The following is a 12281-nucleotide window of genomic DNA, read 5'->3' as shown; positions in this document are numbered from 1 at the left end:
GGCATAAAACCACAATATAATGTTAATATTTTTGAGAAAAACTCATTTCTACTCCCACTAAGACAAACTAAGTTATAGAAGTTAAGTTATAGTACATAAAAAAATCATGTTTACATGTGAGATGTAGCTACAATGGCTTCATCAATCTGTTAAAGTGACCTCATTAAAATCAGTCCCACATTGGCCTCTGTTCCTTTTGATAGTCAAGCTTTGGTCAGAAATTATAATTTTTATTTTGCCTTATGATTATGGCTTGTCTTTGTTTTGTCTTGCTTATATAAAGTCAAATCTTTTTTTTTCCTTTAGAAATTCCTTTAATTAGCAATTCCTTTAGAAAATCTTGGCACCTTTTTATTTGGTGATCTTATTGTGTATTCCCCAGCATCAGGAGTCACTGTGTGGGAGGTGGGGTCCAACCTGGACAGGTCACCAATCTGGGAAACACAGAGTCACACATGAACACATGCAAACTTTATGCAGAAACCCCTCAGGCTGGGATTGGACCCCAAGAAACAACAGGAACTGTGTTAGCACTGTTCTGCCATGCAGCCCCTGTTAGTCTGATGCTGCAACCAAAGCCACAAAATGTTTTTATAATGATGCAGGTTTTGATTTTTTATTTGTTTGCTTTGCACAGATAGGGGAAAAAAAACTTCCTTCCAATGACACAAACAGCAGCTGTCTGTGACATTGAGAGCAGTTTCTGAAACATGCACATTTTAAAAATAGCATTGAAAAGGACTTAAGAATTCAGATTTTGGCAATTTTATCATTCTCCTTTTCTGTTGGTATGGTTTAAAATATGTACAGACATATTGCATCGTGTGATGATGACACAAGACAAAGTGTAGAAACAAAAGAGTTAACTACAAAGATAAAACATCACAACTACAGAATTAAACATCCTTTAAGAGAGGAATCCTTTGGAGCTAGAAACCCCAGCATGGCCTGAACATTTAGACGTAGACTTTGTGCTCCAGTAACGTCACATTTCTTGATTTAATGAATTTTAGATGATCACTAAAAAGGCCAGTTCCACATTTAATAACAAGAAGGATTACAGGCATTCACAGTTACACCCTCAAGATCCAATGAAAATACAAATACAGACTTTAAGACCAAGATATGATCTTAAAGGGGCAGGTTTATGTGATTTCCAGGCACATAATGCCATTTTAACTCAATCAAATAACTGTCACCTTCAGCTATTCTAGAAATACTATATCTATAAAATATGGCTGAAAAGAATTTTTACTTCCTGATATAACTCCATGAAATTGGTCCACTGTTTTTTTTTTTTTTTAAATTCCTGCTCTTCCTGAAATTCTGCCTTTAGGAGGCCATCACAACTTGGCTCCTCTATTAACCCTTTAACAACATTTGTACCAACGTTTCACTGAGAAGTAGCTCTTATAATGAGCCTAGCAGTTTGCCTCATTGCTAATTGCTGTTGGCTAGTCTGAAGGAGCTGAGTGAGGGAGTCACAGGGAAGGGGTGTTCTGTGACATCGAAGCTCGGTAGCTTAGAAACTGCACTTCTGAGGGGGAGCTACATCTCCAGGGCTGAGCTAGATAAACCCAGGAGCTGTGCACTGGTGAGTGGTTGCCATGGGAGATTAAAGGATTTTTCAAACATGCATGAAAGAATCAAGCCAACAGTTCAGGTATGTTTTTGATGAGCGAATAACATTGTAACATGATTTAAAAGCTCAAAGAAGTTGATTTTATATAATACCGCCCCTTTAAGTTTTTCATGCTACAAAGACAATAGAAGAAGAATAAAATACCCTAGAAACCTTAAATTTTTTTTGTATTCATTTAGATTACAAATCAGTTTCAATAACTTTCAATTTACAAAAGTTACAAAGTTAACATCATGAATAAATGAATGAATGAATGAATGGATGACAAGAATCTGAGTTATGAAGTTAGCGGTTCTCTCTTCTCCAGTTTGATCCAAATGCCATTCTCTGGCCGCAGGATGAGCTCCCCTACCGGACGAAGCTCGTCACGTTTCTGACAGGCCTCCACGTTGAAGTTACGCAGAATGGACGCCAGGACCACTTTCTCCTCCATCAGCGCAAAACGTTGGCCTGAACATCAGAACACCACACCAATAGCAGCATGAGACATGGCACGCAAGAAAAAAGGCTGTGTGTGAAAAGACCAAAACCCAGAATGTCCTTTTCTCACCTATGCAGTTGCGGAGTCCAGCGGAGAATGGGACGTATGCGTACGGAGGCCTTCCAGCTGAATTCTCGGGAAAAAACCGCTCCGGCCGGAACTCCTCCGGTTCTGGGAAGTACCGCGGATCACGGTGAAGAGTGTAGGTGATGATGATCGCATTTGCTCCTTTGGGAACCTTGAAACCATCTGAAAGTGGAAGTAAAAACCAATTTCAGTTTTTTGTACTAATTACTACATGTGTAAGATCAAACAATAATTAAACTACAGACTATTCCAGGTTGAAGTAAAATTTGCCAGCTTCTGTCAAACTTTACTTTCACAGAAGCTGGAACTCTGAAAATTCACTCTAGAAAAATCATTTTAAGCACATCATGACTTTTTTATTTCAGTGACTGCAAACTACAGGTGCATTGATTGCAGTTTTCTGGCTGACTGCCAGAATGTTTAATGACATTTCAGACAAAAAATATAGAAGTATTGGTGGATAACTCATCTCCCAAAATGAAGGAAACTGGCCCTGAAAAATTGGCTGACCAATAAATCGGTGCACCCTACTGCAAACATTTGCCGTGTGCTTAGAGGAAGAACTAAACTAAAGTGCTTCTGTTTCTCCATTTGTTTTAATTGGGAAGCACATGAGAAATGATGTGGCAGGAATAGACAGGCAACGTTTCTTAGCGACCACTTTTTACACATTTTGACAAAAGATTATATAAAGAAATTTTCTTTAAATTACCCAGTCTTCTTTAGGGAATTGTGGCCTTGTGGAACCAGTTAGATCATGCAAATTTCTATATTTCCAGACAACAACTGAAAGCTAGTATCATTGGAATGTTATATAATATCCCTATAAAACAATGTACATGTGGATCAAATTATTAGTAAGAATTAAGTTAATTTTAACTTAATTCTGATTACTTGTGGCTTTTTGTAAGCTACAAGTACCAAGTGGTGATATAAAGTGATGAAGGGAGACCTGACCTGGAGCCCATAAGAACAATCAGACATGTACAAAACAATCAAACAGAAACACCATCCTGATGCATGCGCAGCTTCCCTTTTGAACAACTACCACAGTTTGGATGTTTTAATCCCAGGTGTTCTTGTCTTGTGTGACTCACTCAGATTGCAGTCGTCACAGAGGCTTCGAGCGAAGAAAGGCACCGAGGGAAACAGCCGCAGAGCCTCCTTGATCACACACTCCAGGTACCTGAGCTTCTTCAGGTCCTCCATGTTAATGGGTCGGCCCGACGTACCTTCACACAGCAACCAAGAAACAAATGCAGGTGTAAAACCTCCATGTCTCTTCCCGTTAGCTCTGAGACTCTGAACAGGTTCCATGTCCCTGATGGAGAAAACCATCTCCAGAGCATGAAGCTGCCACTACCGTGACTCAAGGTGTGGATAGTGTGTTCAAAATTGTACTAATTTTCCACCAAACACACGCCAGAATGTTCTGTGGTTGTCTCTGTGTTGGCTTGTGATGAACTGGTGACCTTTGGATGGATGGATGGATGGATGGATGGATGGATGGATGGATGGATGGATGGATGGATGGATGGATGGATGGATGGATGGATGGATGGATGGATGGATGGATGGATGGATGGATGGATGGATGGATGACTGGGTTGATGGATGGATGGATGGATGGATGGATGGATGGATGGATGGATGGATGGATGGATGGATGGATGGATGGATGGATGGATGGATGGATGGATGGATGGATGGATGGATGGATGACTGGGTTGATGGATGGATGGATGGATGGATGGATGGATGGATGGATGGATGGATGGATGGATGGATGGATGGATGGATGGATGGATGGATGGATCCTTTTTCCTTTCACTTTATAAATATGTTTTATGTTCTGTTGGTATTTCTCATAACATCCCATTAAAACACATTTTGGTTGGTAACTGTAACATGACAAAATGAGACAAAGTGAAGCAGATCCTGGTGCGAGGCTCTGTGTGCTGAATAAGAACGTTTGCTCTGGGTATAAAGAGGAAATTGAGCTTTTCAGTACAGGATTTAATTATGGCTTAATTAATGCTCCTGCACTTCGGGGCATCTTTAGTTCCTTCAGCTTCTCCAAAATTAGCATTTACTGCAGCTCAAAGGCCTTCTTGCTCAAACTGCAGAGAAGTGCATGGAAGCGTTGTACATTATTCCACACTGCAGAGACAATAGTTTTTGAAGAGTGAAGTTATATGTTAACAAAAGATGGTCATGGTTGTTAAATTTACAAGAGAACAACGAGTGTGAATAAAGATGATTCAAAATCCTTTGGGCTGGAATATTAACTAAGTTAATAAGTGAAGAAGAGAACGGCGGGCCGTGTTAATGTTACCAAACACTTCGTGCAGCTCTTGTTGAACTTTTCGTTGCACCGCTGGGTGGGTTCCCAGCAGGTGGAGGGCCCAGTTCATGGAGGCAGCCGTGGTGTCATGACCCTGGAAAAGAAAACATGCAATTACAGTTGTGATATTTTTTTCTATTTTTAAAAATAACCTACTGGTCTCACCACCAACCTCAAACATGAAAGTGTCCACTTCCTCTTGGATGTCCTGATGGCTCAGCTTGTTGCCGTCTTCATCCGTGGTTTTCAGGAGCATATCCAGGAAAGCCTGTCGCTTCCTCTTGCCGTGGTCAGAGTCGCTGTCTGATTCAATGTAGGACAAGTTTTCAGACCTTTCCTTTATCACCTGCACACAGACATTGTTAAGAACGACGTTAAGCTGTTGAGCTGTCTGCTCGGCCCTGGCTCATTAACTCACCTTATAGGTGAAGGAATGGAGGATCTTCAGCGTCTTGTCGTGGTTCTTCCCCTCACCGAAGAAGTAGTAGATGAAGTCGGGCCAAAACCAGGGCGTCCTCTGTCTGTGGCTGACGATGTCACTCATCCTGAAGGCAGCACAGATTGCTCAGCTTTATGACCAGATACTATTTCAAAGATTTGATGTTTCACGTTTGTCTGTGAGGAAGCTAAAAAGCATACCTGTATACACACTTGACATACTCTGACTCTGAATCACTCTGTGCATAAATTTTCCTTCCCATCGCAGTTTCTGAACAGAGAGCAAAGAAGTTTTGCATATCAAGATATTTGTTCTACATCATGGCACAAACACACACACACACCCGCGCACACACGCACACACACACACACACACACATTTTCAGTCTATTATTTAATAAGAAATGAATGTATATTAAGTTGCACATCTGTACTTTCAAAATCAAAGTAAAACGTGATAAAAAAGGAAAACATGTTCTGCAAAACAATTCAGATTAAATTTACTTGAAAATACTACAAAGACAAAACTCCAAGTGTACAGGAAACTGAAAGTTTAAATAATACAGAGAGATGGAACAAAATAATTCAACAGTCACTCAGATGAATGTGCAGAATGTGCTGTGGTGTTATCTTACTGAAATAAGCAAAACTTCTTGCTCTCCATGGTTTCATGGAGAGCAAGAAATCTTTCTGAAATACATTTACTTTGGGATTTTGTTTTATTAATATTCCCCAAAGCATAAGTGAGCTCCAGCTTCAATAAGATCATGATTTATTGATTTAATTTTAGTAATTTTTGAGAAAGATGGCAATTGTTTTCCCTACTGTAATATCAGTAAGGAAAGTATTATTTATTATTAAATGTAATCCCCCTTTAATCACTGAAACACTTTTGTGTGACAAACAAAAGCGTAGATGAACTTAAAGGGGCAGCATGTAAAATTGATTTTTTTAGAGCTTTGCATTGTTCCCTCATCAAAAGCATACCTGGAGTTTTGCTATGATTCTTTCATGCATGTTTGAGGAATCCTTTAGTCTCCCGTGGAAACAATCCAGCTGTACAAAATCCCTGGGTGGACCTAGCCCCGCCTTCAAGGCGACTCCGTCACTCAGCTCCTTCAGACTAGCCAGCACCAATTGGCAAACACCTGGTGGAACTGAGCATCTGCTGAGCTCATTATAGGAGCTAAGTCTCAGTGAAACACTGATAAAATGTTGTTAAAGGGTTAATAGAGGAGCCATGTTGTGATGACTTCCTGGAGGTGGAGTTTCAGAAAGAGCAGGAGTTTTTAAAAAGACTGAGACCCGATTTCATTAAGTCGCATTTGATATTTATGACATTGTTATAACAACTGAAGGCAACTTGACCGTGCTATAAAATGGCACTTTGTGCCTGGAAAATATATAATACCGCCCCTTTCATATCCTCTTTCCATATTCAATGCAGACATGCTCTGGAGGATAGAAATAAACATGAGACATGTAGTGTGTCACAAACACCACCAGTCTTTGAGAATATGAAGTTTTTTTATTCTTTTTACAGCATTTGAGCAGATTCTTTCATTAACTGTACATGTAATAGCTCATTATGGTGTACAAAAACTGATGCTGTTTGAGTGGCAGTATGAACTACATGGGCAGTATCTCTGTTAGCTCTGGAAAAACATCTGCGATTATATATTAAATCAGAACATCAGAAACCAAAAGAAACCAGGCTTGTTCTCTTACAACAAATGATAAACCCAGCAAAGCTCTTTCTGCTGAACTGGTTGTCTTCAATTTTTAGTCTTTAGTTTTAAATAAATCTCTGCTCTATTTCTCATGTTTTTTTTTCTTTTTATTACTTTTTTTTCTTGCATTCACATTTGATTTTGACCTTATTATGAGACTCTGTCAGAATATTGTCTTTTCGTTGTAAAAACGCAGCATCTACTCACCGCAGATGATGTCCAGCGCACAGAGGGTGACATCACTGAAGCAGTTGAAAGAACCTTTCCCCGCCTTTTTCTCCAACTTCTCCACCAGGATCTCCGCCTGTTCATTCATCACTTGCAGAAAGTCAGTGAGGATGGAGAAGTGGAAGGTCGGAGTCAGAATCTTTCTTCTCTGTCGCCACTTTTGCCCAGTGCTGAAAAAAAAGACAAGCTTTTTTCCATCGATGCCACGACTCCAAGCAAAACCAACGTTGGTCAAAAGAATTGAATTTAATGTTAAAAGTGAAATTTATAACATTAGCTGTTGTGTTTTAGCAATGCCAGTGTGCATCTGATATCAGACTGACAGAGTGTTTTTTTTTTTTTTTTTTTAGTAGCATCAGCCTTATAAAACTATGATAAGTCTGATAAGGCTTTTCATAGTAGGGACTATGTAATGGATGTTTTTTGCTTGTGTGAATATAACATCTGTACCTGGTCAAAAGGCCGGTTCCAAGCCAAGGATGGAGAAATTTGTAAGCAAAAGCCTTGGTGAGGTGAACAGGATTACCCAGAATCTTCTACAAAAGACAGTTTAGGTGAGAAGAATTGGTCAATCACAAAGGTAGCACATTTCAACCACAGTTATTAGAAATAACTTTGTGAAGACCGTTTCAGAGCTCAGCCTAACACAGACTCCAAACCTGGCTGCACAAGCAGGTTTGAACTACACAGAAAGTCATTAAGGTCATTACTGAGACTCTGTTACATCGTTTGATTCATAACAGGTGAGAATGAAATGCATCATCATCAATGGGAAACTGGATAATAGATCAAATGCATCCCAAACACATGGTTAGATCTCAGTGTAGCTTCCACCTCATTACAAATATTAGAGATTGGCTTGATTTGTTTTTGTAAATAATTTTATTGCAGCTTTGTTAAAGTTTCTAAATAATTCTAAAAACAAATCCAACATTTTCTCTTGTTTTCAGATGGTAAGATTTGCTGGTGCAGCTCAGTAAATGGAAATGTTGAAGAGCACATTTGTGGGAGCAATTTAGTTCTGACAGTGAAACTTGTGCAACTTATTACACACAGTTATTAATTTCAGGTGTTTGTTTCTATTCATTGTGATGATCTTGGCTTATCGTGAACCAAAATCAGTTTCTCAGATCATTTCTAACAGGAATTTTAGATATAAATGTGTTTTCATAGCCAAACAACTGTGGTAACAAACTGCTGATTTGACAGCAACACGGGCACTAATTGACTCACTGTTAAATAAGCTGTTAGTTCAGGGATATTATTGGAAGGTTGAGTGGAAGGAAAAACCGTGGTAGCTATAAGTTCACAAGCCAGGGGGATGAACCCATCTTCGATTGGACTGTGATGATCATTTCATTTGTGGCAGGACGTTGCGCATGCCCAGATTTAGAGAAATACAACTAGCTGGTGTGATTACCTGGATATCACTGTAACTGAATGACATTTTATGTTAACTGATCTAAACCACATCGCTGTTTGGAAGGAAGATGTAAAACACCAGAGACAGCGATGCAGCAATCTGGAGCAAGCTGATCACTTCACTCCACGCTGCACTGATGCAATAACTTTTTGCAAAAAGATCTGCAACCAAGTATTAAGTGCATGTTTTGTACAGCAAAGGACACATTTTCCAGACGTTTGCTATTTCTGTTTTTAAAAAGAGTCGAAATAAAAAGAAGCAAGTACTTGATACATATCGCTATATGTGTAAAATTATTAAACATAGTATATGATTTAAGTTTTGAACCTTTCAATGATATTGTAACTGTACTCATTGTGAAAGTGTATGTTGTGTAGCTGCTATACCTCAACATTTTCAGCATGAAAAAGGACAACAAAGGGAATTGGTCCAACCCAGATTTTAAACAGCGGTGCATCTTTGAAGTCCTGAGTAAAACCCACAATCTGACTGAAGAAATCTGAAACAAGGCACAGACAGAAGCGGTTTGCTCGGAAGGAAAATTAACTTCACATTAAGGTCCTCTGGCACATTTCTTACCTCCTGCATTGGTTTTGAACATCAGTGCGTCTCCAATGAAGGGGTACGTGAAACCCGTCCCTGGAATGGATTTCATTCCAAACCATTTATGGAGGTAACCGCTCAGCAGCTGGTAGGTGATGTAGGTCAGAGCTGCGATGAAGATGCTAGCTCCTAGAAATGGTAAACTGTAGCTTCCCAGTAAAACCGCCATGTTTTTATCCCATCTGTCCAACTTGTTTGAATGTTCAGAAATGAGCACCAGCCTGTACTTATGTGTCCTGAATATTAATAGGAAGAGACAAAGGCACTGCCCTCACTGCTCCTTCCTTCTTTGGCCAATCTGCTCAAAGCTTACTGGGTAAAGGTTGATTATGCTAGATTTGTTTGCCATCAGGTAACCTGCTTTTTTTTTTTTTTTTTTTTTCATTAATACCTTAAAACAAAGTAGTTATTCACAACAATGGATAGATTTACACTGATGTAAAACTGTTATTAAATATGGTGTGTTTTATTTGCTAACATAATGCAAAAAAAGTGTTAATCATTCATATTGTACCAGCGCTGACTGGCCCAGATCATGAACTTTGGTCGGCTCATTATCTCACTGAACAGCAGGAACGTCAACATTTTGCACAATGTCAAACCTAACCGGTTAATATGTAGCAGAGGTATCTGTGTCATTTATCTTTTATGAATATGTTGGTTTTTTGTTTTACAGTCGATGGCTAATACATCTGACTACGTGTACAGTTAAATTCCTCTGTCTCACAGCTCAACAAGCTTCACTTTAATTTCACACAAGGACAAAAACAGAACTTTCTAAAATGCAAAAATTAGGATTGTCATTGAATCTTTCAAATTCAAAGATACTTTATTGATCCCAAAGGAAAATTAAATGTTGTAACTCATAATTGAAATTCCCTTAAAGAGTTATTGTAGAATGTGATGGCTGCTGGCAGAAAAGATGTCTTGGAGAAGTCTGTATAGCAGCAAATCTGAAAAAACTTCTGACTGAAGACACTGTGTTCCATAGTTCTTCACATGTATTACCTCTTTAACCAGGAATTATGTGAAACAAACGCAACTTTATAATTGGTTGGATTTTTGCAACAGGCATGGCTATGAAAACATGTCAGCGGCAACAAGACAGAAAAATCATGGAACTACAGTTTCACTGTGTTGTGTCTTTGTGCAACGACAATAAAAAATCTAAGTCTAAGAATTATAGAACTTGTGATTAAATGGCACCTGAGTGAAGTTGCACCCCCTCTGCCCCCACCCCACACCGTTTTCAAATCAGACAAATTTGGTGTCAAACATTTGTGCTATGTTTGTGCGGCAAAAATGTTCTCATTTAAAAGATATTAAGAAATGTTTCTAGAGGTCATGAAAGGTCAACCAGCCACGCCCAGCTTTTTTAAATCACATAAAATTGCTGTCAACCAACTCAACTACGTTTGTGCTGGTTTGTGCAACAAACATTTTTTGTTTTGTGCTGCTTTGGCTTTGAAGATATTAATGAAAGTTTAAAGGTCAAAAGGTCAACCAGTCTCCCCACTTTTAGACAATCAAACAGAATTTACGTCAAATATTTGTGCTGGTTTGCAAAACAAAATTTTTTATTTGTGTCACTATGATTTTAAAGCGGCACAAACACAAACATTTGAGATTTGAAGAAGGTGGGGACAGGATGGGGGGTAACTTCACTCAGGTGAATTATTATCAATAAAAGAGGAATGATAAAAGGAGCAGGCATGGACAAAGTACCATCGGGACAGATAAGCTAACCTCTCACTGCTTCTGCAGAATCTACCGTAATCAGATTTTTTTTTTCTTCCTTCAAACTTTATGTTGTATTTTCTGCTTTTCTTCTGCATTGCCTACAACTGTCATTTTGGAGCACATAACATTTTTCCATGTAAGTTTGAGAGTCTCAAAGTCATGTCCATAAAAACGTCTGAATACACCTGACCTGTTATATGTCGGTAAGGTGAAAATGTCAGACCATGCTCTTTTATAAAGCTTTGTTTGAATTTACTTTTGAACATTTAGAAAGTATCACTACTAGCATCTATAAAGCTGCTGCTTGCACTGCAGCTGGCTTTGTTTAAAGTATTAGAATGCAACAGATTCTAATGCTAATGCACTAGAGGGGTGCTATGCTGCATGTTTTGGTATGGATCCGATACAAACGGCCAGTATTGATACTGGCCGTTTGCCTTCAGGTCTTTTTCTGTTTTCTCTTTTGATGAATTTGTTCATACCTACAACAGTATTTGTACAAAGTTTATAGGTGTCTACAAAATAGTTCAATAACACATTAACATGACAAACGGTAACAACAGCAAAACAAAGAAACTGCACCATGCACAATGTTACCATTTGAGAGGAAACAAAAATATTTTTGAGCTAGAGTTGAGACATTTCAATACAAAAGTAAAATAACATTTTGAGAGAGAATCTGGTACTAAAATACCTATCTTATCATGCTACTATTTATCCCATACTAATATCAACTTGGCATCAATATTGATATTTTGGTTCTGTCTGCCCATCTCTGATGTTTAGTTTCATAATTGTGGAACTTTAGTTTTTTTGAAAAAATGCACTAAGTTCAAAAAGACTTTCATAAAAAGATGTTTGGCTATGTTTGCATTTATTGTGCAGAAAAATATTCATATCTTATAATAGCACCCTATTGTGCTATGTTGTTGAACAAGTTATCCAGAGATATTATATTCTTTTTTAATTAAAATTGTCACTATATGAGACACTTGGTAAAGCTAATATTTCATAATCAAACATGTTTATAAGGCATCAGTCATGTTGAAAACAGCTGCTTTGTGTTATAAAACCAGTAAATGCTGCAATAATGTCCAGTAACCACAAGATGTCAGGACCACACAGCTGATGCTGGGCTGTATACTGCATTTCAATGCAGTATACATTGAAATGTATACTGCATTTCAATGTATACTGAAATGCAGTATAAAGTATCGTAAGTATCGATACTTACGATAGTAAGTATCGTCTTACTAAAAAAACAAAAAACATTTTTAATAGATTCTTTACTACACACAGTGTTATATTTCAAGCATTTATTTCAATTAATTTTGATGATTTTGGCTTGATAGCTTGATAGTTTCTGAGAAAATTTGATTATAAAACAATGGATACAAAATTAATATTACTATCTATACCAGATGTCTACAACTCCAGGCCTGGAGGGCCGGCGTCTACATGTGTCCCTGGTTGAACACATCAAATGGTTGGTCCAGAAGTGCATCAGCTAACTCCACCAGTCAGGAGGAGTTACAGAACAATAACCAGAAAATACTTCTGAAGAT

General features: G+C 38.3%; 1 protein-coding gene across 1 annotated transcript; it reads right to left on the bottom strand.

Annotated features, from left to right (window-relative positions):
- Nucleotides 1-588: 588 nt before the first annotated feature.
- On the bottom strand, nt 589-12151 carry cyp4v2a (cytochrome P450, family 4, subfamily V, member 2a). The gene is made up of 11 exons (XM_015010415.2): nt 8953-12151; nt 8760-8872; nt 7401-7486; nt 6930-7120; nt 5194-5263; nt 4973-5099; nt 4727-4900; nt 4546-4648; nt 3308-3442; nt 2193-2372; nt 589-2092 (listed from the first exon to the last, which is right to left on the bottom strand). The coding sequence occupies exons 1-11, from the start codon at nt 9143-9145 to the stop codon at nt 1920-1922; spliced, it is 1545 nt and encodes a 514-aa protein (XP_014865901.1). The 5' UTR covers nt 9146-12151; the 3' UTR covers nt 589-1919.
- Between the last annotated feature and the right edge of the window lie 130 nt (nt 12152-12281).

Source organism: Poecilia mexicana, unplaced genomic scaffold, assembly GCF_051168715.1.
Source record: "Poecilia mexicana isolate PSO_F unplaced genomic scaffold, ASM5116871v1 scaffold_2, whole genome shotgun sequence".
Taxonomy (NCBI): domain Eukaryota; kingdom Metazoa; phylum Chordata; class Actinopteri; order Cyprinodontiformes; family Poeciliidae; genus Poecilia; species Poecilia mexicana.
Note: the sequence above shows the minus strand (reverse complement) of the source record. Positions and strands in the feature narration are given on the sequence as shown.